This window comes from Ptychodera flava, chromosome 1, assembly GCF_041260155.1.
Source record: "Ptychodera flava strain L36383 chromosome 1, AS_Pfla_20210202, whole genome shotgun sequence".
Lineage (NCBI taxonomy): Eukaryota > Metazoa > Hemichordata > Enteropneusta > Ptychoderidae > Ptychodera > Ptychodera flava.
The window spans coordinates 42,746,030-42,772,939 of NC_091928.1; the positions used below are offsets into that span (position 1 = coordinate 42,746,030).

Genomic DNA, 26,910 nt, shown 5'->3' on the forward strand with positions numbered 1-26,910 from the left:
TTTTTTAAGAACTTTTGTTTTGTGGTTTCCCTACACTTTCTGCATTATAATCCCTAGACTGTAATTTAATGCCAAGAATTTAGCATATCAACACAAACCATATAAGTATAATCTACATTATAATTGTTGAAACTTGTATTCAAGTCCGGACTAGAATTCATATGTAAACAATAAACAATGATCACTACACACACACAAGCTAAGTTGACAAAAGAATACACTAAATTTCAGCATGACAAACGTATTAGGGTCAGACGCGGTAGTTAATATACAGAAGCAGGATACTGAAAAAACTTGTCACAAGTTACAGCTTATGTCCCTTTAAGGTAGTGACTCAGTTTGGTTGACACATATTTTCAATCAAAAGTTTCACATAGAAAACAGGGTCTCACACCCAACATGTGGTACATTTTCTAATAGGTCTATATTTGAAGAAGGTAAAAATTTTGTTTAGTTGTCAAAACATGCATTGGTATGTTTGTTTAAGTCAAAAACATGTGATTTTGAATTTTTCACTTAAAAGAGTATAAGTAAGAATTGGCAGCACCCCTAAGTGATCTGTTAACGGCACTAGACAGCTGGATATACAGGGGGAAAAACCGTGTTTTGGATTTTTGAAATTCGCTTTTGTTTCTGCACAGTGAGCCTTCGAAGTGTGAACTGTCGGATTTTCGCATAAATTATCGGCTTTTGTTCACGTTTGTCAAGTTATCGTCACTTCAGGGGGGTTTATCAAAAATCTGAGACACGGTTTTTCAGGTCTATTCATGAAGTGTTAGCATGCGAAGAATCGGGGAAATCCGCCCACGCGTCGCCGACTTACACTCATTTGAAGGTGCGCATACATAGCAAAAATCGGAACTGAGAAAATCGACGATTTGTGTAAACGTCCCATTTTTCACACAAAATCGCCGAAAAAAGTCGGAGGATTTTTGTGCGTTTCAAAAAAAATTATTCGATCTGGGTCTAGGTTAAATATTGGGCATCAGGTTAGAGAATTTCTGACAAGTCCTAAACATTAGTTCGCCTAAAAATGATGAAAGTTGTGCGTAGAAACGTGAGGCTGGTCAGCGTAAGCGGTGGGTACTATTTACACGATAACACTAGAGAGATAATTCAGGGCATAATCTGTTTGTCAAATACGTATCTAGCTTATAATTATATTAACTGTACACTGTTTGGTAACGGTTAGAGTCTGGTTACAAGACGAGAAAAGTTTTAAAAAATCATACAGCCGGAATGGTTTACAGGTCTGCGTTCTGCCGACGACGCGCGCTCGCTCTCTCTCGCAAGCGCTCGACTTCCGGTCTCACAGCCCGTAATTTATGCACGTACCAAGTGTGAAATGGTTGCCCAGTTCATTTTAGTGCCGATTTTTGTGCCTATAGTACAAGACGTCACTTGCTTGCTTGCTTGCTTTCGGAGAGGAGACGACCAACTCTTGATGCTCTAAAAAATTCTGTAGTTCTGAACTTGAGAAGTTCAAGGAATGCGGGAAAGTCGCACTTGTTTTTGTGGTTTCACATGTGATCTGCTGCAGTCCTTTTGCTCACCATAAAAAATGACCGGGTTTTCGTGCGCTATTTCGCTTTCCACTGTGACATGTACTGTTATGGCCTCGGGTATGAAACCAAAATCAACTTCAGTTACACGTAAAAGCGATTCTTCATGACTTAAAATAAACGACTGAGGCGATACTCGACAGATTCACTCATTGTAAAATTGAAACGGCGACATATCGCGACACCCAGCGACACTCTCTTGACCACAGATAGAAATTGACAGGCAACGATCGTGAAGCGACGTTTCGCGTACGTTGCTGTGCTCTAGACCGACATAACAGTGTCGGATTGACAAATTGGACAAACCATGCTTCCTACATCCATGGACAAACTAAGTCCAAGATATAGGGCTGCTGTTATAGAACCATATTTTCCAGTGAAGATTAAATAGATTCTCTTTGGACGGCAGTGTAATCTATAGCCCGGCGTACGATGCTATGTGTTCCGCTACAGCTAATCGCCTCGCTCACCACAACCCTGCAAAGACCCGTACGTAGGTTCGGTGACTTCAAATCCATTTTGGGACTTGACGTAAAAAGCCAAATTACTGTCGAAATTCAGCGTTCTTGGGCCCAAGTCGTATCCCTGCCTACCTCAGCTACTCGATCGCTTCCAAAAATGCCAGTCTTTTATTCATTTTCATTTTCATTTATTGCCATAAAGAAATAACAACTACTATAAACGTTTTACATATTACTGAAAAAGGAAAGAAATGGCAATTTAGGAGCCAAAAAATAGCTTTTCGCTAATCTGTCACGCTGTCGAATGGCCTGAACAATATCCTCTGTGAGCCATTCAGGTTGCACCGCCCTTTTCGTAAATAACCGTCGATGTCGGCAACTCTCTCGCTAGCCCTGTGTACGATGCTGTGTGTTAGCTGTAGCGGCCAACACACAACATCGCGTCCATCAGCTTTCCATTTTGCTTCTTCGGCCCCCGTTTGCGTTTTCTACACTGCTTATACTGCCGGCAGTCATCAGCCATGTTCATGATGTTGGATAGCGTCTCTTATGAAGACGTGCGCGCATGCGCAACATGGTGCGTAAAAATTTACATAATCTCCTCAAGGTATAACGATAACGCTGACAGTAATCCGGACCGTTAAAACAAAAAGAAAATAATAACTCGCGCAGTGGTTAGAAGGCCGTGTTTTCACTAAAATTTAAGACATTTTCCAGTACAATGTTACCTCACAGTTTTCTCTAATAAAAAGATCATATTTCAGGGGTTCAGAATATGAAATAATCACAAAATCGCTAAAATTTACAAGGGAACCCGAGTCACTACCTTTAAGCCAAAGACTGCATGTGTATATGTAAGGATGTTTTCATATCTACAATCCGTACTAATCATATGTACTTCACTGGCAATTAAGTATCTCCCAGCTCACTACTTTCCAAAGGAGCTTGCAGTGTGACGAAGATTTTCAAGGTGACTTATAAGGCAAATCGATCCCGATGGTGCTATATTAAACGTTTTCGGCAGCGGTAAAACGTTGTGTTTTCCGGTTATTTCTGTCTCTTCGTGTCATATAATTCGAGCAGCCAAATTATAAGGCAAGAATTATAGTGCTTATTTATATATAAATTGAGATTAACCCTTTTCAGAACAATTGTTTAGCTTACTGCTATATACCCAGGGTCTTTTAGAAAGACCATCCTGTTTTTTCACGAGTGCTTCTCGCACAACCTTGGCGTTATTCAGCACAACGACGTTCTGCAATCCCATTTTCAGGGAAAACATATCGCCGTATGTCTTAGCGAAGTCCGACATTGTCAGCATAGGATTTCCGCTCATATCTGAAACGAAATGGATGACAGAATTTAACACTGTTTTCCGTCAGGCTTTTTCATCGATTTCATTTTGATGACGGAAGTTAGGTAAGTTTCCAGCCGTACCGGTTGTCCGTATGAAAGGGACATTGGACATCAACATATGATTGGTAAAACTTAAACAAAACCTTTATAGAACAAGCTAAGTGAAACGTAAATAAGAAGGTGAACATGACATCCTTCGTAGATGTGGAACGGCTTGTTGTAATCTATCGACTTTTTTGTTAGTAGAAAGATTATGATATCTGCAATGTCTTTCAATACTGGTAAATCATTTGTAAATGTCAGTATTACCACCAGAGTTTCTATGCTTCTCTCCGTCAATGGATTACGAATAATCCAAGTTGTCACTGGACACAATTCGGCTTTATGCAAAAGCAGACTCAACAAAATTTATCAAATCTAGTGATTGACCATCACATTTTCTAATATAATTAATATTCTGCATCAGTCAATACTATAACCTATAGTACTGTTGTAAACATTAAATTAGAATGAAAGACCTAGGGAGGTTGTTTAATAATTATATGACACAAAAAAGTTTGAAAACTTGCACGTGTCAAGTAAAATATGCGTATTTCTTTTCTATCTTTACTCACTAATGTAGTTGCAATTAGTTTAAGTGACAGAACGTTTAGTCAAACCTTGGTTGACGATGCAAGAGTTTTAATGACCTCGTATGCCTTTGCATAGTCACTAACTCATTTATTATAACGGGTTGTCTAGTATTTTGCTAGTTGAGACATGAAAGGAAAAGGTTCATTTCAATACATGACCTCTGTAGTTCTACAACTCAACTAGGAACTTTTTATGGGAGTTCTTATCTTTCTTCTGCTTTACATGAATTACATGCACCGGTTGCATTTTGTTATGCAAGACAATACGATTAAACTTACCGAATATGTTTCCAATGAACGGAAAACCTCTTGGGCCTGGGGGAAGACCAGCAGGTCTACGCATACTCCACAATGCAGCTATCAGTACGAAGGCTACCAGGACCATAAAAATATTGATTTGACTGCTGAGAAAGATCTGGATCGTTTCCATTGTTGCATAAACCATTCTGACAGCTGATGCAATACTCTGTGAAAATGCATGGAAGAATTGCATCACTTCAGCTTGCCCTCGTCACTGGGGGCGCCAGACGGTGGAATTCGCATGTGAAGGTTGTTTCGACACAAAGATTGATTTTGATAAAAGAGGTACCATGTATCGACTAGCCTGCAGGGCAAAAACATAGGGGTCGCCTACATATCCGTCCCCAGGGATGGGTACGTTTTTTGTTGTATTGCTAATAAAGGTTTTATTCTACCAACCTTTGATGTTTTGTTCTTACCTCTGCACTGCCCTTGACAATCTTGCCTAAACCTTTTATCACCATGCTGCATCTATTATGAAGAGTTTGATCGCCAATGCGCCAATGCAAGCAAGGGTAAATCACTAATCTGTGGCCTCTGTCACCAGATTATCACCGGATTAACTTTGACAAAGTAAACAACGAACGCACCATCAAGGTGTAACAGAAGACCTTGCTGGTACATGGTGCGATCGTTGTTGACTATGTCAAAGTTAATCCGATGATAGTCTGGTGACAGCGTCCACAGATTAGTAGTGTACCCTTGCTTACTTTGCGAATTACAAACTCATCAGATAATAGACGCAATTACTATCCTTGCTTGCTTTGGCGAATAAGTCAATCAAACTAGTCAGAAAATAGACGCAACACAGTCACAAAACTTCACTTAACATTGCCAAAGGACAAATACGTGTCATGGCGAAGGAGGAAAAGAAATCGTTACAAAACCAGTGCTAACATAAGACAAAGACACCAAAGCTGCAATGAGGGGTTGATGGTATAAAGCTCTATTACCAATACATATCATAGTCAAACTTATTAAGATAAAACAAGTCATCGTTGATGACACAGTCCCCAATTGTTAATGGATACTTTAATTACAAGTCCTAAGAGAGAATAGAGTCCTATACATTAATTAGGTCTGTGATTAAAAATAATCCGATATAGATGGGGCTAAATGGCCGAAACTAACCGAGTTCTATGACGGTGAAAACAATAAACCAATATAGGCCACCATAATAAAAATACAAAAGGTCATTAAATGAGTCAATTAGTAATTAATCAACAGGATGTTGCCAAACATTTCGACATCCCATTGTAACACTGACAGATCATCGGTACCATATTTCATAAAGTTCGATGCAGTGCTTCTGGACATTCAGCCTAAAAACAAAAATTCATCATGTAAATCCAAATTAGCAATTAATTTAAACGATACTGCTAAGTGTCAGTGAGAACAACATCTATGCCAAGTATCATCAAATTTGATCGAGTATTTGTGGACATATCACTCTAATTAGGAAAGTTCTTTATACATATTCAATTAAAAAATTAATTACCATGACACTGATAAATGCCTTTATTCACTGTTAAAGCAATGCGACCTTAACATCTGTACCAAGTTTCATGAATTCTGATGCAGTATTTCTTGACATATCAGCCTAAATACGAAAATTTAATGATTGACATGATACTACTACATGTCGTAAACAAAGTGATGTGCATATGTATAACGTAGGTCAATGTCCTTGTACCAACTTTAAATGATATTGGTGGAAATATGTCTGAGTTATGGCTCTGTACATGAAAAAATATGTAACAAAATGGCCGCTATGCAGCCATATTTGATCATATCATTAAATAAATTGACGTACATATGTATGACAATAGCCAATGTCCTTGTACCAATTTTGAATAAAATTGGTTGATACTTGTCTAAGTTATGGTTCGGGACATGGAAAATCATAACGAAATGGCCGACACGCAATCTTATCGTAAAACAAGTCGACATGCATATGTATGACACAGGTCAAAGTCCTTGTACCACTTTGAACAAAATCAGCTGAGACGTGCCTAAGTTATGGCTAAGGACATGAAAAAATTGTAATAAAATGGTATCCATGTCGCCCTATTGGATCATATCGTTAAACAAATCGAGGTACATATGTATGACATAAGTCAATGTCCTTGTACCAACTTTAAATAACATTGGTTGATACATGTCTGAGTTATGGTTCCGGACATGATAAAATCGTAACAAAATGGCCGCCAAGCAGCCATATTGAATTGTATTGTGAAACAAATTGACGTGTATATATATGACAAAGGTTATCATTGTACTAACTTACAATAAATCGGTTGAGATGTGTTTGTATAATTTGTATATCTCATGCATAGATCTGTAGACCTGTGTTGCACTTCGCTTCAGCAGTGGGGTCATCTTGGTGTGGAGCGTCGACTGCCTGGCGCCAACTAATTTCTGTGAAAGACACTGCACTTTCACGTATTCTGAAGGATATTGTAACAAATTTTTGTTGATAATAATCTGTACGTTTTCCTGAATCTGATCATGACGTAATGGTCGAATAATAAGTCTGAGTTATCTTCAAATAATAAGGTGTTTCAATGTTTCACAATCATCATAATGGTCATATCACGGTCACTCCACAAAATGTGGAGTGATCGTGTAGATCCACGTTTCTGTACAATCGCTGCCTTTGATTGTGTTGGTATACAAGCGCAAAAGGCAGAGTGAAGCGTAAGTGTTAGACAAAGTTATAGCACAATATCTTGATCTTCGTGGGCATTCCGTTGTTCTTTATTGATAGTGTATAGGCGTTCAATAATTTACATACAGTTGACGTACAAAACCGCCGGAAAGCTTACATCGTGATTTAAAAACAATAATAGCCTTACCAGAAATAGGATATCACAATCACAGAAAGGGAAGTTCTATAGATTCTCTGAATAGCAATTGATAACAACAGCGCGTGCCCTTGATCTAATCTACAGAATGACCTTAATGTGCGAAGATCATTTATACAAATGCGTTGACGTGGGCAACTGCGTCCATCCATGACCTGCAAGTGTTTAAATTCAACAAATTACGCAGCATAGGAAAGAATAAAGTCCGTGGGCTGAAGTGGCCCACCGTGCACCCGCCCACCTCTCCACATAAACCTACTACATGGGTATTTTTTGGTTCTGTGGGATGTGCTGAACTAGAAAAAAGATGTTAACATTGGATATTTTGGGATGCACTACCTGTCTGCACTGGTTTTTTATTTGTATGTACCACAAAAATGGCGAAAAAATGTGTAGGGTAGGGGATACTATATCCTCCCCTAAATTAAGTAAACTAGCATGAAATAGCACAAACCTTACATTTTTTGAAAGCTCAGATACTGCTTTTTTTGACAAACACCAACTTTAGCAATATAGAATACGACGACTTTAAAATGAATTTTTTGACAATTTTGAATTTTTTTAAACAAAATAACATGTAACAATTATGATTTACTTTTTATTGAGCAAACTTTTGACAGCTTTTTCTGTTTGAATTATTTATTCCGACATATTAAGCAAACAAGTGTTAACATTAGATATTTAACTATACACTACTTCTCTGGAGTCAATTTTGAATTGAGTGTACCTGTATGGGGTGTTCAAAAGCTAGGAGTAGGGGTACAACATTCTTTCCTTGATGAAGTAAACTGGCTTGAATTGCCATATACCTTATAGTTTTAGAAAGCTTAGATACTGGTTTTTCTAAAATGCATAAGGTTTTAGTAAAAAATGACGTCATAGAATTGGATAATTTTAAATCCATTTTTCTTGTAATTCAGTATTTTTAACCGGAAGAAAATACGATACCGATTGTTTCCTCCCAATGAAGCAATTCAAACAGATTTATAGATGTTATTTACTAATTGCAATGTGCTGAAGAAGAAAATAAATGTTAAAATTGGGTATTTACAATGCATTATTGTCTCTAGTCACTAAAATAGCAAGTTTTGCTACATTGGTATATCGTGAATGGGTATTTTATTGTTATGCAATGAACAAATGCACAGCCTTAAAAAGAAGACTTTAAAACGCGCGCACACACAGTCATATTGCCATTTTCTCCATAAGGTAAATAGATTGTTGATGACTGTCTATTTTTATAATTTACCTTTTAAATTTTTTTCCATAAAATAATTTTGATAAAACGTATTTGGAAAATTGTCTATTTACTTTTGACAGAAAAAATATTGGGATCCTGTAGCTGTAACAGTCATATTTTGAAGGGTACCGCAAAATCACAGTATTACTGACTCGCATTCGTTTTTGTTAAACCTGTCTTCTTGTAAGTCATCTGCTTAGCTTATTTTGAACATAATGAGGCAAATGGGGTATCATTACAAAGTTAATTTTCTCCTTCTTAAATTAATGTAGCAATATGCAATATCTTCTATAGTTTTCATGAAATGAGACCAAAACTTACCCCATACCCCAAAGTTTTATGTTGCAAATTACAGTAAAATATAATCTCAAATTCTACCGATTATTTTCCTAGACACATTACAAAAGGCAATGCTTTGTATAAAATATATTTTATTTGGTACAGGGACATGTCAAAAATATGAGTTAGGCTTTTAACATACAAAATATTGGAATCGAATGACTGTTACTTGAATGTTTTGAAGGGTACCGTGAAGTCAGAGTATTACCGACTCGCATATGTTTTTGTTAAATGTGTCGATTTCCAGTGTTTGGGGAATCATGCTAAAAATCTTAGCAGTTTATGTAGACGTAACAAATAACTGATGCCATCAGGCAGAATGCCCATGAAAGTAGTAGGTTCATTATAAAAGTAATTGACAACAATTTGTCTCCAGGGCCAAACGTCAGGAAAACTGATTTTACCCCTTGAAAGGGACAGCAGCTGTCACTTTGGACATTTTAATAATTTTGTATCACAAAGTATGAACATTTTCTTCTTCTCCTCGCAAACACAATGCATTGTTTGCGACATTATTAGTCAGATGGCTTTGCAAAAATAACGCTACATCGATGACAAAAGTACCAAGTTCGCTACAGGTTCGAGGTTCGCATATATATTTAGATGAAAATTAACTATCTATTGAAACATTTAGGCCACCGGAAAGGTTAGATGACGTCCTAAATTGAAAATGGCCGCCATTATATTGCTTTAAAATGTTAAAAAATACGGTAAATTTAGGCAGTTTTGAATATTTTTTATGAATAAACTGACTTAAACTTCGAAAACCACAAAAAAGCATGAAATAGACTCAAATGAATTATTATGATAACGTTATAAAGCCAAAATGATCGACCAAATTCAAAATATTTGCTGTTATATTGTGTCATAGTGTTAAAATACTGTTAAGTAAGCCTGTTTTCAATATTTTATTGCCTTAACTGAAATAAACACAACAAATAACAGTCAAAACATATATCTATATATGGTGCAAAATAACTGTGATGGAGTCATCAAACCAGAATGGCAACCCCAAATTACAAAATTGCCGATTTTGAAATTAACTATGCTCAGTGCAATAACCCATTTACGTGACAAAATGATGTAATGTACAGTTTGTAACGATGATCCATAAACTCAAAATAACAGATAGGTGTTACAAATCTTAGCCAATGCGCACAAAACATGTAACAAATAATTATAAATTATTAGTTATTTAACAATAGCCTCTATCTGAAAAATTGAATCGGTATAGTGAAAATGAAGGCAACTTAACACATCGGTTTGATAGTAATACGATACAATCAGTAGACAAATGTGACTTCGTGACAACGGGAAACATGACTAGAAACCGTTGAATTGATAGTGCTTTGACCATGATTATGTGACCTTGGTCCCCGAAAAAAGGATCTTTGTGATTTTGGTTTCTTTACTTTCTTTATAAGATAAGCCTTTTTTCAATTGTTGGATTATCTGTCTTTTATGTCGCGGTGTGACAGACAGTAATAATTTGTTAATTGGTTAATAATTGATGAGTGAATGAGAGTGTGCTATTTCATGGCCACGGCCAAAATCCCCTTGTACAATTCTTTCGTCGTTGGCAATCAAAGTCACATAGTTTTGTGCAACAGTAGTTCTCTTTTTGGAGGATTTGCTGGCATTGAAGGAAGCTGTTTGGTCAGCCTGCGGGTTTCATGAACGAAGAGAGGACTTTTGCCCATGGTAGATAGCGTACCTTACTTTTTTTGCAGCTCCCGTGAATTTTATGAGAAGTATCTTTGCCCATTTGTTTTTGGTCACGTTTTGTTGTTTAGAAACAAAAAATGTAAAGACACCAGGAAGCACATAGAAACAAATGGAAGGTTAAACAAAAACAAGAACGGAGAAATATTCTCAGATTCATCAAACACCTTGCAATTCAAACCTTAACTATTGTTGAAGTTAAAGAATTAAGCTTGACATTTATTCCCACTTCGAAGTGCCTGAACACAAAAATTCTCGCCGAGATATCAACAAATTTTATTCGCATGATAAGATTGTGCAATATCATGATAACCAAACAACCTAACAATCAATCAGATATCTGTTCAGAGATAAGTCCATGCTGGACACTACTAACAAGGGAAAATCCGAAATTGTAAAACCATCTCGGAGCAGCTAATATCGATACCGGAAACCAATTTGAAACCCACATCAGAAACAACATAACTCTAGCAGAAAAGACTGCTCTGAAATATCTATCCAAAACACACAAATGACAATTAAGCCCTTCCATAAAGGAAGAGGCATAGCAATTGCAAATATGACAGATCTCAGTAAAGAAAGTAATCGACAGCCGCAAAATGCAAACTAACTACTTGGCGACATTAACCGCATGGTGGAAAGGGTACATGAAATCATTGAAAAAATGTGCAACAAGAAAATTAGTGACGAGGCGACCTACAGTTTCCTAACTTCCATAACTGGAATAACACTTACACTATGATAGTATCTCCTACCGAAAATACACAAACCCCCAAAAGACGGAACAATCTTTATCGAGCGCTCTATTAGAAGTGGCAATTCGAGCCCAACAAACCAAATCCCGGAATTTCTAGACTTTGTCATCAAATCAATCGCCCTAAGACAACCAACAATGACACGTGTACCAAGAAATATCAGGCGTCGTTTTCAAATATTTTGTTTTTTGTTTTTGAATATAAAATATAATTCTTCAAAAAATGTCACTGTGAACAGAGTAGTGTTCAAAGTTTGTAGAATTGTGTCATTCCGATGTTGTTATTAATCTTTAAAAATTTCAGTTTAGTCATTGGTCTATATATGCCTATCAGTGTTCCAATAGGGTTTTCAATGGGTGCGCAACTTAGGCTTTGGTGCCCAAAGGGTGACCACAGAGGCAGCCGTGTTGAGTCTTCTGCATATATGCTAATTTATCGAGTTACATAATTCTGGACATGTAGTAATAATGGATCTCTTTAAACTATACATCAATGACCTTTTGGATTTACTTAAAAAAACAACCTTGGCCCCCAAATAGGAAGAATTAACTGTTCTTGTCCAACCGATGTTAGTCTTATTACCAATAGCGAAGACCGGCTACAAACAATGTTTTTCATCAACGAATTCCATAGTCAAAATGATAGATACCAAATCCAACCTGAAAAGAGTGCGATTCTCACTTATGATAAGAAAGTATCTGACTTCGTTATCTCAAATACAGGTATTCCTCACCCAAACAAGTTAAACATCTCGGGATTATCAGAGACAACAGACTTACTTCGGCCAAACCAATCATTGATGAAAATATTAGAAGAGCCAGGCGAACCCTTTACTCATTTATTGGATCTAGAATGCATGGAAAAAGTGGTTTAACACCGATAGCTTCGATTCATATGCTGGACATCTTTGTTGTTCCTGTTCTGTTACATGGTCTTGAGTTTTTAACTCTTAGTTCAACTGATGTTAATAAATTGTAGGAATTTTACAGGAAGACTATCATGTAAGAACTGTTATCTCTACCAACAAGAGTCCCGGACCCTGTTCCATATTTGCTAGTGAGTACACTCCCTGTGACTGCAAAATTCCATTTGAAGATTCTAACAATCCTGTATAACATCTATCACAACAAGGATTCTATCGAGTTCGAACTTCTCTACAGACAGGTACCATTGAAATCCAAAAAGAAGTAAAGCTAGTTTACTCAAGCAAGAAGTGTACTTCCCATCTGCTCAGTGCCATCTATCTATGATCTAATAGAACTGCCAACGACCAAAAATATATGACAGAAAACACTGAAGGAGGCTAATGTTAACTATTGGAATGAAGACCTTACTACAAGAACGAAATATTATCCAAGTCTTATATATTTACAAGGAGATATACTCTCTGTACTAAAGCCACACCCGTCAGTAGCATATATTTCAACCAGCGTCAGGGATAATAGACGTTTAAGAGTCTGCCTTCGTGTTCTTACTGGTACTTACACTTTACAAGCAGATAGGAGAGATTTCAATCAATACACTGTTAAAGCCACATGTACCCTATCTCAACAAGGATCTAAAGACAGGCTTTACTTTGTAGCGACTTGCTCTGCTCTTGATGATGTGCGACGAAAGTATCTCATTTACTGATGACAAAACTCTACTTGTATCAAATGCAATGTACAGTGCGGACGCAGATATGCGATTTTTCCGTTGTTGCTAAGCATGCTTATGCCAAATTCCATCGTTGCCAAGGGGTCCTGGCATGCGCTTCAGAGCAACATCTGACTGACTGGGCGACGGTCCAGGTAGGTGGAGCTCTCCTAAATTTCGTTTAATTTCGCCCAATAAGTTTGAGATCGAACATTTTACGTAATCTTATTATAAGAATAATGGTCTCCGATCAAAATTGACCATTCATGCAGTAATCCTCCTGTAAATAATGTAAATATGCCCAAAGAAAATTGACATTGCTGACGATAGTGGCTTGCATCGTTAGGAGAAAGTTGTCGGTATTATGTCTTGCTTTCTGATGTTAACATTTTCGTCTCAAGTCCTTATCTTGAACAATTTTAGTCATTTCCGTAACAGTTTATGTATAGGAATAGATTTTGTGAATATCGCTTCTGGAGGAGGTTATTTGACAGTACGATAGTGTTTGAAATGCAGACACCTGAAAACCGGAAGTACATTAAGTTTCCAGGCGATATCATTGATGACAACTTCGTTCACAATATTCTCATTTAGTATCACGGTCGTTTAATCCAGTAATTTCTTAGGGAAGCATTAAGGGACCGTTCAGTTTTACGGCCGGGGGGGAGGCGGCAAAATCCAGGGGGGGGTCATCATAATTTTGGAATCTGCGAAGGGGGGTCATCACTTTTTCACTGGTAGGAAAGGGGGGGGTCACCACATTTTCAAAAACATAATAACTACAATAAAGCTCACTTTTATGCCATGGCCATGATCGACCCTCTTTACCGGCGGGCCGCCTTGGGTGGCCCACTACAATAAATATACTTTATGCATTACCCATGACCCTCTTAACGGGCAGACGCCTTTTGCGGCCCACTCCAATTAGGGTTACTTCATGAAATGGCCATGATAGACCCTTACCGGCGGCCCACTACAATAAATATACTTTGTGCATTACCCATGACCCTCTTAATGGGCAGACGCCTTTTGCGGCCCACTCCAATTAGGGTTACTTCATGCAATGGCCATGATCGACCCTCTTAACGGGCAGACGCCTTTGGCGGCCCACTCCAATTAGGGTTACTTCATGCAATGGCCATGATCGACCCTCTTAACGGGCAGACGCCTTTGGCGGCCCACTCCAATTAGGTTTAAAAACTATCTGCTGTTGATTGACCAATCAGAGTCCTCAATTCAGGGTGTTTTATTTACTCATAAAGCCTTGGTCACCAAATTCCAGAAACGAATGACAGCGCCGTAGGAAAGTACTGTCCAATCAAAAGTGAACATGTCATATTCTGTAGACATCTGGTACATTTTAATATTCAGATTTGGTAACACAGCAGAAACCAACTGCAACACAAAATCTGCTGTGCCCTAGGGCATTTATATAATGTGCCCAAGGGCATTTATAGGATGTTCCATTACATTGGAAGGCTATTTCACAAATAAAAGTTTTAATTCATATCCTAAACATGTTACATTGACAAAGGGGACGGTTGACATAAACACATTGAAAACGAAAATATATCAGTTAGGGACGATAGTTTTTAAGTCGGATAAAACCCTCGTACTCGGGCTCTTCTGGTATATAAAGTCCAACCCTACGATAAAATGTCTCGGCCTGCGGCCTCGACATTTTATCGTTGGGTTGGACTTTATATACCAGAAGAGCCCTCGTACTCAGGCTTTATCCTATACTTACTTCATGCAATGGCCATGATCGACCCTCTTTACCGGCGGGCCGCCTGCGGCGGCCCACTACAATAAATTGACTTTATTGTAATACCCCATGACCATGATACGGCCGGACGCCTTCAGCGGCCCTGTTCAGTAAAGTTTACTTCGTGCAATGGCCATGATCGCCCCTCTTTTTACCAGCGGGCCACCTTTGGTTGTTTTATAGAATAAAGTTGACTTTACGTAATGGCCCATGACACTCTTAACCGGAGGGCTGCCTTTGGCGAACCACTCCAATAAAGTTTACTTTATACAATGTCCATTGACAGAAGTTGTCTATGGAAATGAAGTTCAAAATTGCCTTACAGTCGTCCTAATTAACAGACGTTTGCATGGATGTGGCTGAGAAGTTTGTGCACTGGCATTTCTGCTACACGAATAAAGTATGCCGCGTACCGGAGTTCAAATCCAAACTGTGCGGGTAAATTTGACATATGGGTTTTTGTTATTTTTCAGCGGGGTTGGGGGGGGGGTCATCAAAATTTTTCGTCTGACAAAGGGGGGTCATCTTTTTTTCACGAAAAATGCAGGGGGGTCTATATTTTTTTGAACACCGGCGACAAGATTTTGCCGCCCCCCCCCCCCAGGCCGTAAAAACTGAACGGTCCCTAAGTTGACAATCTTCTGTCGCTTACTTAATGTATAGTCATGCAGAATAGTTATAACCGTCGCGGTATTTCAAAAACAACATGCAAGTTAACCTCGAGCCACAGTCACTGGCGGTTCGATACACGGTGGTGGCCGCTTTGGTATGCATTAGAAATACAGGAACTGGGCCCGGGAAATGGAATAGCCGCTATACGCACGTACAGCCGAGTTCGGAGACAGATTTTCCTGACAAAAAAGCTATAGTTTACTTAATAAACCAGCATCGATGGCTTCCAATACGTCTCTGAATCCATACCTGTTATAGTGTATTGTCAGTAACGATCTTCTAGCATTTCTGGGTACGATTTCCGATTCTTCTCTTGATTTTTCTCTGACTTTCTACAATGTGACGTAATAACATGAAAAAAACAAAGTCTCCTTCCTATGACCCGTGTCTTAAGCTATAGCAGTGACTATTCACTTTAATCTCACCTGTACACACTAGAGAGTATGATAGTCAAGAGGGCATGATGTATACCAAGTAGGCTGAAGTTCATTTCAAGATAGTGTTCAATGAAATACTCTGGTGTTACACTCTGGAACCAAATCCCAGAAAGTATAAGATCTTTGAGATCTTAGTCAAAAGTTAAAAGAGACCTGAAACGTCATCTCTTGTTTATCTGACAGGTTTTCTTCTCTTTCATGTATATTTTCTACGACAAAGTTTTATAATTTATATACTTACATTGACATAGAATTTATTTCAAATATCGAGGATAGGTCACAATGTTCAACATGACGCCCTATGGCAAAATGATAGATTCAGCAATTGTGAATGGTAGGGGGCTGGACTCGATTAGTATGATACTATTTTCTAGTCCCCACCCAATTTACTTATCCTTAATGTGTCTGTATTTTCTTTTTCTTTTCTGTTCTATTCTGAAAATAAAATATCCTATCCTATCCTAAAAAAAATCCTAAAAAAGTATAGCGTCTATTGGGAGTTCAGATGTGTATTAAGTTTGTGTTATAAAACCCTATCATAGACAAATGAGAGCATGCCGACATTAAATCGGACGATTCCACAGAATAGCTGATATGGAAGGATGTTTTGAGATAGAGAAAATTCCTTTGTTTTATATAACAATATCTGCTACTGATATCTGTTACTATATTATGCATGTATATCCATTGAAGAGATAATATTCAAAGAGTGTCATTCTTTATAAATTTCACGCACTAAAGTGTCCTAACAATTGACTTAGGATGTGATGAATAATCATTGACAAATACTTTTAAAACATATGTATAAAAAATGGTAAATTTCCTGGTTTTTAATATGCATGTGTTGTGAACTTATTCTTTCAGATCAACTCTACATGAACTGACGGCCAGTAATCGTGATGCGTGACTGTCACAAGACTGAAACATATAAATTCCTTTTTGAGATGTCATTACAACAATGATTTATTGCCACTAAAGACATAAATCATTTATTTTATTACAATCTAAATTTGCTGCAATTTTATGAAATCAATTTTGATTGAAAATTAACTCAAAGTTCCGTCATAAGATTGTGACAATGATATTGAAAAATGTAGAAAGCGAAAACCTGCTTGGTGTGGAAGATTCAGAGTCATTTATCATAAACATTACATATTGATAGTATTGTGAAAAAATAAAGAGTATTCTGTATCTTCTTGTCAGAATTTAAGCATTTTTACCAGTTTCAGCAAGGCGTCAGTTTTATAACAGTTTCATTTTACCATATTTTGATTATGGTCTCGGTGTTTGGGGTCGTTGTAGTCAAAAGGATATGGATCACTTGAACTGTCGTTTAAAGCGGGCAATGCGACTGATTGTGAATTGTGACATTGATATCTCATCCATTGAAATGTTTACACTTCTACAATGGTATCTGCTATCCCATCGCTATAAGTACAACCTAGAAGTGTCTGTTTACAAGCGTATGTGGAGGCCAGTCTCCTCCATACACCCGGGATATGATAACAAAGTACAACGATCCACAAAAATCTTTAATATCTGTTAGTAATAAAGCTCTAAAAGCTCCATTTGCTAGAACCGAATTATTAAAGCCGTCTTTTCGAGTCATTACCTGTACAACAATGTGCGTACAGCAATAAGAAGTTGTACAAGCGTTAGAGTTTTTAAGCAGGCTTGTTACAAATTTCATCAACAACGCTTTTTCTACACTTTTACATGAAACCTGTCTCTGCTGTAATGCTGTTGTTATCCTGTACTTTGTCTTCTGTGTGTAAGTTTTCTTTGTGCTCGACCCTCGTGAAAAGAGGCGTATACCTATCTTGGCTATAGAGTAAAAATAAAGTTTATATTGTTGTTGTATTGTTATAAGATATTTATTGCATCAAATTGTACAAGATTTATAATTCGTATTTTAGTTTCGGTTAATCGCATAACCTCATGATTAAGTAAACCTGTACTTATAGAACAATAATTATTAAAATAATAGAACTCAGGTATAGCGTTGAAGCGGTGATTCTTGTAATTTTTTCCCTTTCTGGCTCAATATGCAAGTGTGCATTTCAGAAAAATCAGTGACAATCAGTAATTATATTGACCACTTCAGAGATACAAGGCTTCAGTGTATCGCCTCATTTCTTATGCTTAATTTTCTGCACTTTTATAGGGGAGATACTTATCTCCAGCGCAAAAGTTTAGGATGAGATTCTTTGAGAAACGCGACAATGAGTATCGTCACTAGAGGGCAACCTTCACGCATGCGCTTTAGCTGTTGTTAGCGGGATTTGCAAGGACTTCCTGTACCAGTCAGTGCTATTTTAAGTTAACATTTCCGTCTCACGGCCTTATCGCCAAAACTGAGGGCACAGCGTTAAAGTTTGATTTCTGTGTAAAAAGACAGTGACAAAATCAAACTTGGAGAAGAAACATGGAATGAGCACGACCGTAAAATTCAGGAGTGAATGAGTTGTATTTTCTGTCAAAACGCACGAGACAACATTTTGACTTCGCGATTTTTCTGCAATATAAACAAATAAGACACGAAATAATGTACGATTAGGTAATTCTAACTATCTATCTTTCAATTCGCCTAGTTATAAGTAACATAAAATGAATTCTCGATGAGCTATAGGCGAAATTTATTTACAATGTGTAGCACTAGATTTAGTGACTTTTTTGAAATTTGCGCGTTCCATACCACCCACGAAGGAAAATCGATCTTGCGCGTCTCGGGCATCTGCGTCCGCAGTGGTAATTCTTGCTGCAGCCAGGTGCTAAGGTAATAGACTACCCGGAGTGCTGATAAACCCAACGTGTCATCGTTCATTAAAGTTACAGCCAAATTGCCTTATTTCTTTTTGGTGCATTTCAAGCTGGAACCGCTATTTTTCTTTGCTCTCTAAATTCAACTTTGTTTATACCTTCTAAGAAATTTGTATATGGCCCTCTAGAGTCCGGGAGTGTGTCTCCTTTGATGCCATTGTCTTTGAGGTTGTGACCTCAAGCAATTACATAACAGGGGGAGGTAATTGAAAGCTGGTCTGGTTCCCTGACCCATTTCCCCGGTAGAGGGCGTGGGGAAATATAGGGTCAGGTACCGGCTAATGTAAACATGGACGCTATTGGGTTAAAATAAGACAACCTGTGATTGGATGAAAGTAACAATTGTAACTTTTTCTCATCTTTCTTGGGTGTCGCACTTTCAGGCTCACTTGACACCAACTTCTTGTTTGTACCACAAAGCCATGGAGGTAGAGAGAAAGACTTTCTAACTCCATGATTTAGCCACTGTGATTTAGCACACCTCTTAATACTTTTAGAACGTCGACATGATGCCTGGCATTTTTCACGAAATTCGGACACCATTCCATCCATCGAAATCAATCGTTCACAGTTCCAACAAAGTTTGCTTTCAATTAGCTGTGATATCGCAGCAGTACTGGTGGCGTGTATCGAACGTGCTCGGGTCATTGGGGTCACGCCATAGTCGGCGATGACCTCAATGACCCTAGCGCGTTCGATACATGCGACAAGTACTGCTGCGATATCATAGCCAGCCTTCAATCACCTCTATTTCCCCGTACTTCTGGGTTAATCCTTTCAGTTTATGTTTCCCGTCTCGTGTGCCAATGTTTTTGGTTCGGATACCAGTGTTCGAACATAATTCTGATCTAGTCGAATTTCGACCGGCGTTTTCATGGCAGCAGCCATATTTGTTGTAGCATGTTCTGTCAGGTGACTAACCTCCGCCATCTTGAACAAAATTCTGTTCAAGATGGCTACCCGGTACCTGACCCTATATTTCCCCACGCCCTCTACCGGGGAAATGGGTAAGGGAACCAGACTAATTGAAAGCAGGGCAGGCGAAAGCATGGTATGATGTGGCAACTTTGTTCAGAGAGCTGACTAGTTTCTAGGTTTTGTTTGAATGATGCTGAACCAACAAATGGAATGAAACGTCAACCACCCGGTGGCTTTAATTATATATATTGGTATTGTTTTCAGTTGTGTATTTTGATACAGAAATTATGAAGCGATGCATTTTGATAGTTGTGTATTTTGATACAGAAATTATGAAGCCATGCATTTTGAAATGGACCAGGTTGGAAACATTCTGTATGAGCAACAGGGATTGCTGTGTATGTACTTCTCGTTCCAAATTTTTTGTGTTTCTTTATTTTGGCGTCGGAGCACATTTAGCAACATTGGCTATTTGAAATGAATTTTGGTTTTTGCATGAACAGTGGGACATTTTTTTCAGTCTTTGATGTACAATATGGACACGTACAATGGAACAATTATTTGAATATACGAATAGTTTTCAATCGGATTTGAACCCACAACATATGGCATCAGTTGCCTAGCTGAGAGGCCTGAGACAGAACCCGTCGGCTAAATCTCCACTCCCAAAAAGAGTGGTTCAATAGCCGGCTAAGTTGTTACATTTTTCTGACTGAGACCTTTCAACACGTTGTGGAGTTCGTTAAGCACTCACGCACGCATGCTCACTATCATACATCGCACATACACACTTTATCGAAGCGAAGAAACGAATTTCATCGCTTTAACTGGGCGAACGATAACCTCGGGGACAATTCTGTCCACCAGCAGTGTTACCGACCCAGGATAGAAAATACGGATAGTTTTCAATCGGATTTGAACCCACAACATACGGCATCAGTCGCCTAGCTGAGAGGCCTGAGACAGAACCAGTCGGCTAAATCTCCACTCCCAAAAAGAGTGGTTCAATAGCCGGCTAAGTTGTTACATTTTTCTGACTGAGACCTTTCAACACGTTGTAGAGTTCGTGAAGCACTCACGCACGCATGCTCACTATCATACATCGCACATACACACTTTATCGAAGCGAAGAAACGAATTTCATCGCTTTAACTGGGCGAACGATAACCTCGGGGACAATTCTGTCCACCAGCAGTGTTACCGACCCAGGATAGAAAAAACGGATAGTTTTCAATCGGATTTGAACCCACAACATACGGCATCAGTCGCCTAGCTGAGAGGCCTGAGACAGAACCAGTCGGCTAAATCTCCACTCCCAAAAAGAGTGGTTCAATAGTCGGCTAAGTTGTTACATTTTTCTGACTGAGACCTTTCAACACGTTGTGGAGTTCGTGAAGCACTCACGCACGCATGCTCACTATCATACATCGCACATACACACTTTATCGAAGCGAAGAAACGAATTTCATCGCTTTAACTGGGCGAACGATAACCTCGGGGACAATTCTGTCCAACAGCAGTGTTACCTACCCAGGATAGAAAATACGGATAGTTTTCAATCGGATTTGAACCCACAACATACGGCATCAGTCGCCTAGCTGAGAGGCCTGAGACAGAACCAGTCGGCTAAATCTCCACTCCAAAAAAGAGTGGTTAAATAGTCGGCTAAGTTGTTACATTTTTCTGACTGAGACCTTTCAACACGTTGTGGAGTTCGTGAAGCACTCACGCACGCATGCTCACTATCATACATCGCACATACACACTTTATCGAAGCGAAGAAACGAATTTCATCGCTTTAACTGGGCGAACGATAACCTCGGGGACAATTCTGTCCACCAGCAGTGTTACCGACCCAGGATAGAAAATACGGATAGTTTTCAATCGGATTTGAACCCACAACATACGGCATCAGTCGCCTAGCTGAGAGGCCTGAGACAGAACCAGTCGGCTAAATCTCCACTCCCAAAAAGAGTGGTTCAATAGCCGGCTAAGTTGTTACATTTTTCTGACTGAGACCTTTCAACACGTTGTGGAGTTCGTGAAGCACTCACGCACGCATGCTCACTATCATACATCGCACATACACACTTTATCGAAGCGAAGAAACGAATTTCATCGCTTTAACTGGGCGAACGATAACCTCGGGGACAATTCTGTCCACCAGCAGTGTTACCGACCCAGGATAGAAAATACGGATAGTTTTCAATCGGATTTGAACCCACAACATACGGCATCAGTCGCCTAGCTGAGAGGCCTGAGACAGAACCAGTCGGCTAAATCTCCACTCCCAAAAAGAGTGGTTCAATAGCCGGCTAAGTTGTTACATTTTTCTGACTGAGACCTTTCAACACGTTGTGGAGTTCGTGAAGCACTCACGCACGCATGCCCACTATCATACATCGCACATACACATTTTATCGAAGCGAAGAAACGAATTTCATCGCTTTAACTGGGCGAATATTATGAACATCTTCATATGCATTTTGGTGCTGATTGTAGGTTTTTTCTACTGTCACTGTGCATGTATTTCCTAATATTTATTGTTCCTTTTAGTTAAAGGGATATAGTCGTCGGAAGTGCGACTGTGCGAGTTTCTTGTTTACAAACAATGTATTTTGTGCATGATATCAAGATGCACCTCATCATCATAGCTGCAACATTTAAATTATACGCTGATAGATTATGACAGACATGTTTTAACTGTCATCAATCACCATTGAGCCTTGGATACATTGTTGCCATGGGTTGTATGGGTCCCATACGACCTTTGAGCGCAGTTCCGATGACTATATCCCTTTAATATGTTAGTCCAGAGCAATTACTGCCAAATTCGAGGCACGATTCATTTATGCAAATGAATTTTGGATAGCGAAGGGTAGCGGAGGTAGCGGACCATAATTTCAAAGTTTCATCTATTTTTATCTCCTTAGTAATTGTTTAAAAGTATAGTACTTGCTAAATGTCAAACAATTACACCAAACTAGCAACCTTTAACGTGTCAATTAAGCGCAACACGGCACGCACTGTATTCTGAACTCGGATGGTTTTGTCTGCCTTGTGTGTGTAACTAGTGCGAACAACTTCAGCCAGCGGGACCGACTGTACAGCCACGGTCACGGAGGGTCGTGGTACAGCACATCTACCGAACACTAGCTACGTTCCCGGTTTTTGTTCGAGTTAAAGAAAGATAGTGGTAAGTGCCCACTGCTTTGTATTCCTATAAGACACTGTGCGGCTGTTATGAAGCTAATTACCCTTTCCCGATTTTTGTTGTGGGTAACTTGTGAGCTGCAGTGGCTTCTACGAGTCACTCGACCCACGCTCGACCCCTGCCGTTTCGACCCGTTCGGTATGAATGGAACTTGTATCATTATGACATCTCGAAGGTACGTCCTCAGATTTTTCGATGCTCATAGCACTTTGAAAGACTTTACTGGAACCTTGTAAGATCGGGAACGCACCCGAATGGCTCGACAGATACATTGTGTGCGGTGGGACGCCGTATAACGCCGGGAACATACAGCACGGTATTCAGGGCACAGTTACGTGTGGTTCATTACACAGCGGCCGCGGTTATGCATGCCACGGCCGCCGTGCAATTCTGATGCAGGGCCAGGCAGGGCCGAATAAAAAGAGGCCAGTCAGTTGCGAGCTGGGCCAGTAGGAGTATGGTTATATGATGAGACTACAGTATTCTTCTATTTTCTAGGTCTCGCTATGCAAGGTCAATGTCATGCATGAGCGCGATGTTTGCAAACTTCCTTCTGCCATGGAGGTTATCTCGCTTCAACGCTAACTACACGATGATCACATCGGCCGCAATGTGGTACATCGTATTTTGCTTTCCATTACATGTAAAATACCTTTGAACCTACGATTTACTACCGTCAAACCATAGCATAAAACGTTATTCATCCAACGATAAACGATTAAGTCATTGTTACTGCCAATTTATACCTCTCGATCGTACTCCCTACCCGCGATCTGCTGAAAGGGTGAGGTCGACCAATGTGTTTTTCAGAGTGGAACGTCAGACTTTCTGGTAGAGTTGACTTTTCAGATCCTCAGATTCAGATCCTCAGATCCTCAGATTCAGATCCTCACATCTCAGATCCTATAACTTCAGACACAGATTCGAATTTACAAGCCTTTTACAATACCCGTATTAACAGTATGATTACAATATCTAAAATAATAATTTGAATATGTGTACAAAGCAGGTATGAAAAAAAATTTGTCTACATAAACGCTTTTGCTCAGCAAGTTTCAACGAACACTGGTTTACAATTACAGATTAGCTAACTTGCTTCTAAATTCCGACCCCTAAATCCCTGATCTAGCCCGGGGTCACTGGCCTCCAACATTGATTAGTTATATTCCTTCGCCATCAATGTTACGAACGACGGTAAAATATGGACAGTCGATAGCCGGCATTTACATGATCGTCGCGGTCTTGATTGTTCGATCGCTGGTGTGTTTGTCTCTCTGTATTGACTATAGAGGGCGTATATGGGCACTGACCCCTGGTATTTGAACGTTGACATCACAAGCAAATCTACTGTGGAACACATTATTTTCACTTGGAATTTATTTTAGCTATATTTGCTATATTTGCTCTTTTCTGCTAAAATAAAATTTAGATGGATTTTTGAAATTTCTACAACTTTGCATGTAGGTAGATCACACCAATAGAAAATAATCTTTCTTTAAATTTCTAAAAACTTTTTTCAGCCAACATGTCATAAATTCCAGTGAAATGAAAGAGCCCATAGTACTTGTGGGAATGGTGGATTTTAGTCCTGATAAAATAACGATTCCGAGTATTTTATATTCTAGGTTAACATTTACACAATTAAAAGTTAAAACACTTACAATCCATGTAATGAAGCTGACAGCTGGTTGTGGATATTTTAGGACTAATATTTTTCTATTTATTGTACTGCAGTAGGATGTTTAAACCAAAGATGACCCACTCTCTCACTTGCCATGCAAACGTGCCAAAATTGTCAAGACATTGACTGCTGATTCAAGGAGCTTTTTCAAACTTTATGTATTATTGATCTCTCTCTCTCTCTCTCTCTCTCTCTCTCTCTCTCTGAAGGGGGTGTTTGAAAGCAACAACCTCTATGGCCTTAGTCTGGCCTGCAAATTGTGCAAACTTTTTTCTAAAAACAGACAATGACAAAATCAACTTTTAATTGGTGTAATTTTTATTTCAATAACAATAATCTAATAGCACAATAATGATAGTTTACATAAAGTCATATAAATATATAAATCATTTAATCAATTTAAATCATGAATAAATTACTTTATATAATTAAGTATGAAAAATACATATCTATAAATTTCTGCATTTTGTTTGCATGATCTGGGTTTTTAGTAAAATGATGTAAATAGTCTTACATTTTAAAATACACATTCTTGGAAAACTGCTAACATTGCTGATGGCAATATCAGTGTTCAGATGATTTTTTCATTATTTTTTATTGCCAAGGTAATGTTAATAATGTTTCATCAATGACACTGTTGCTCTTCAGGAAATGGATTTGTAGAAAGTAACTGAAACATGATTATAGGTATAAATGGATGATTCTCTTGTTCATTAGTTTTGTTATTTAAGCTTAATTAGTTTTATGATCTACCATATTGTTTGAATGCATAAATTAAATTTTATGATCGACTGTTACAGAGTTTGAACTCAAAATGATGAACTCAAACCAACGAAAAAGCCAGCATGTAAAGGTCACACAAGGGTCATGAAAGTTGCCTATTGTCATACAGCCTAACAATTTAACTGTCCATTTAAACAATTTTTGTCATTAAAGTTATTGAAAACAACAGAAAAAGTTCAGTAACACTTTCTTACTTTCAAAAGTACATTTATGTAATTTTTTGATCTTATCAATTTGCTGGTAACCAAAAAAATAAACTAAAGAACAAAATTAACAATAAACAGAATTAAGCTGTAACTATTGGTAATTTTTTTCGGCATTTTTGTTCCAAGTAACAATCCCTCGTTCTATTCCCAGTGATGTTCTAAAATACCCCAATTCTGCTATGTGACCTGTTCTATGTATGCCTAAAAACAATCAGTATTGTTGTTGATGGATGAATTCTAGTCCTGACTTGAAATTTCAAACAGTAACAATGCTGACTGTACACATACACAATTTACGCGGTGTTGATAATCACACTTCAGGTAGTAGAACTAGCAACTACAGTAAAAACACCAAACAAAACTACTGAAAAAATCAATAACCAAAAGTTACAGCTAAAGTAATGGAGAGTTGATTTCATCAACCATTATAATTACTAAACAAGTATTACAACACTGAATAAATCTGGATTTTCTTTTCTTGAAATAGAAAAACTTAAAAGTTATCATAACAATACGCTAGTACTCAGCATAACATTGCAGGGTCATATCCTCAGTGTTATTTCTTTTATCTAGGCAAACAAACTAGCCTTGGAATTAGCATGGAAATGATTTGAATGGACTAGAGATTAAGCTCTGTGGATCTACTACATGTTACTCACATGATTTAATACAATGTATATTAAGCTTTTCAATAAAGCCTGTAAATTTATATCCAAGTACTGACAATGTGTTTGTATATATGTAATTGAAATTTGCAACTGCTCTCAGAGTTCGCGTTTACGCAAAAATCGTGCGTATATACGCATTGAAATTGACTCTCTACGCATTTTTTTCATCGTTATGCGTTTTCTATACGCAAAGGATAACACCGAAAGCACTCCCCACGACTGAGCTTAGGCGACAACCAGACTAAATTTGTTGCAACACATTACTGTCAATCACTCATTTTGTGTGGAAAGTTTCGGATTCTCTGGGCGTTGTCTGAAAAATCGGCATCGTAGTCCACACGTTATCACGTTAGGCACGTTATCATGTCAGCTGTGCCTATGAATTACGTTGCTAATTTTCAGGCGAGCCATAGTTTCTGAAAGTGAGTGATTGACAGAAATGTTGCGACAAATTATATAAATGCCAACCGTGCACGATCATCGCGTCTCGCTGTTCCCAAATTTTGATCAAGCACACATGCAGCATGGCGTCGAAGCAGACAAATCTGTTTTCTTTCAACTTTGCTCTACGAGTCCGTGAAAAAAAAATTATTCATCGGTAGAGCTCGTCGGAATCCCGATAAATTTTGAACACTGCAGAAGTGTCTGGATGGTAACTTGTCGTTCAGGCACCAAGTCGTTTCGGCCCAAGTCGTTTCGGCCTCTCAATTTCCGGCCTAAGTCACTTCGGCACTGCAACCCAAGACGTTTCGGCATCTGTGTTTCGATTTTTTTTCAAACTATTCAGTAATTGACTGATCCGTCATATTCGTAAGCGTGACCTTTGCGTTCTGACCAGTACTTTATGTGCATTTTGTGTGAATTTTGCCGTGCTGTTTCG

The 26,910-nt window shown here is 38.5% G+C and overlaps 1 protein-coding gene across 4 annotated transcripts in view; it reads right to left on the reverse strand.

Annotated features, from left to right (window-relative positions):
* Positions 1-26,910, reverse strand: part of LOC139138051 (cytochrome P450 1A5-like) — a 57,917-nt gene that overhangs the window by 21,774 nt on the left and 9,233 nt on the right. For 3 of the 4 annotated variants that reach the window (XR_011553530.1, XM_070706293.1, XM_070706275.1), the window contains exons 2-3: positions 4,291-4,477; positions 3,188-3,361 (exon numbers count right to left, since the gene is read on the reverse strand). Coding sequence is in view for 3 of the 4 variants with exons in the window: in XM_070706293.1 (XP_070562394.1) it covers positions 3,188-3,361; positions 4,291-4,456 (340 nt within the window). In the remaining variant the exon portion in view is untranslated. Of the gene's footprint in view, positions 1-3,187; positions 3,362-4,290; positions 4,478-6,598; positions 6,730-26,910 lie in introns of all 4 variants that reach the window. The other variant, XM_070706282.1, reaches the window with a different exon arrangement.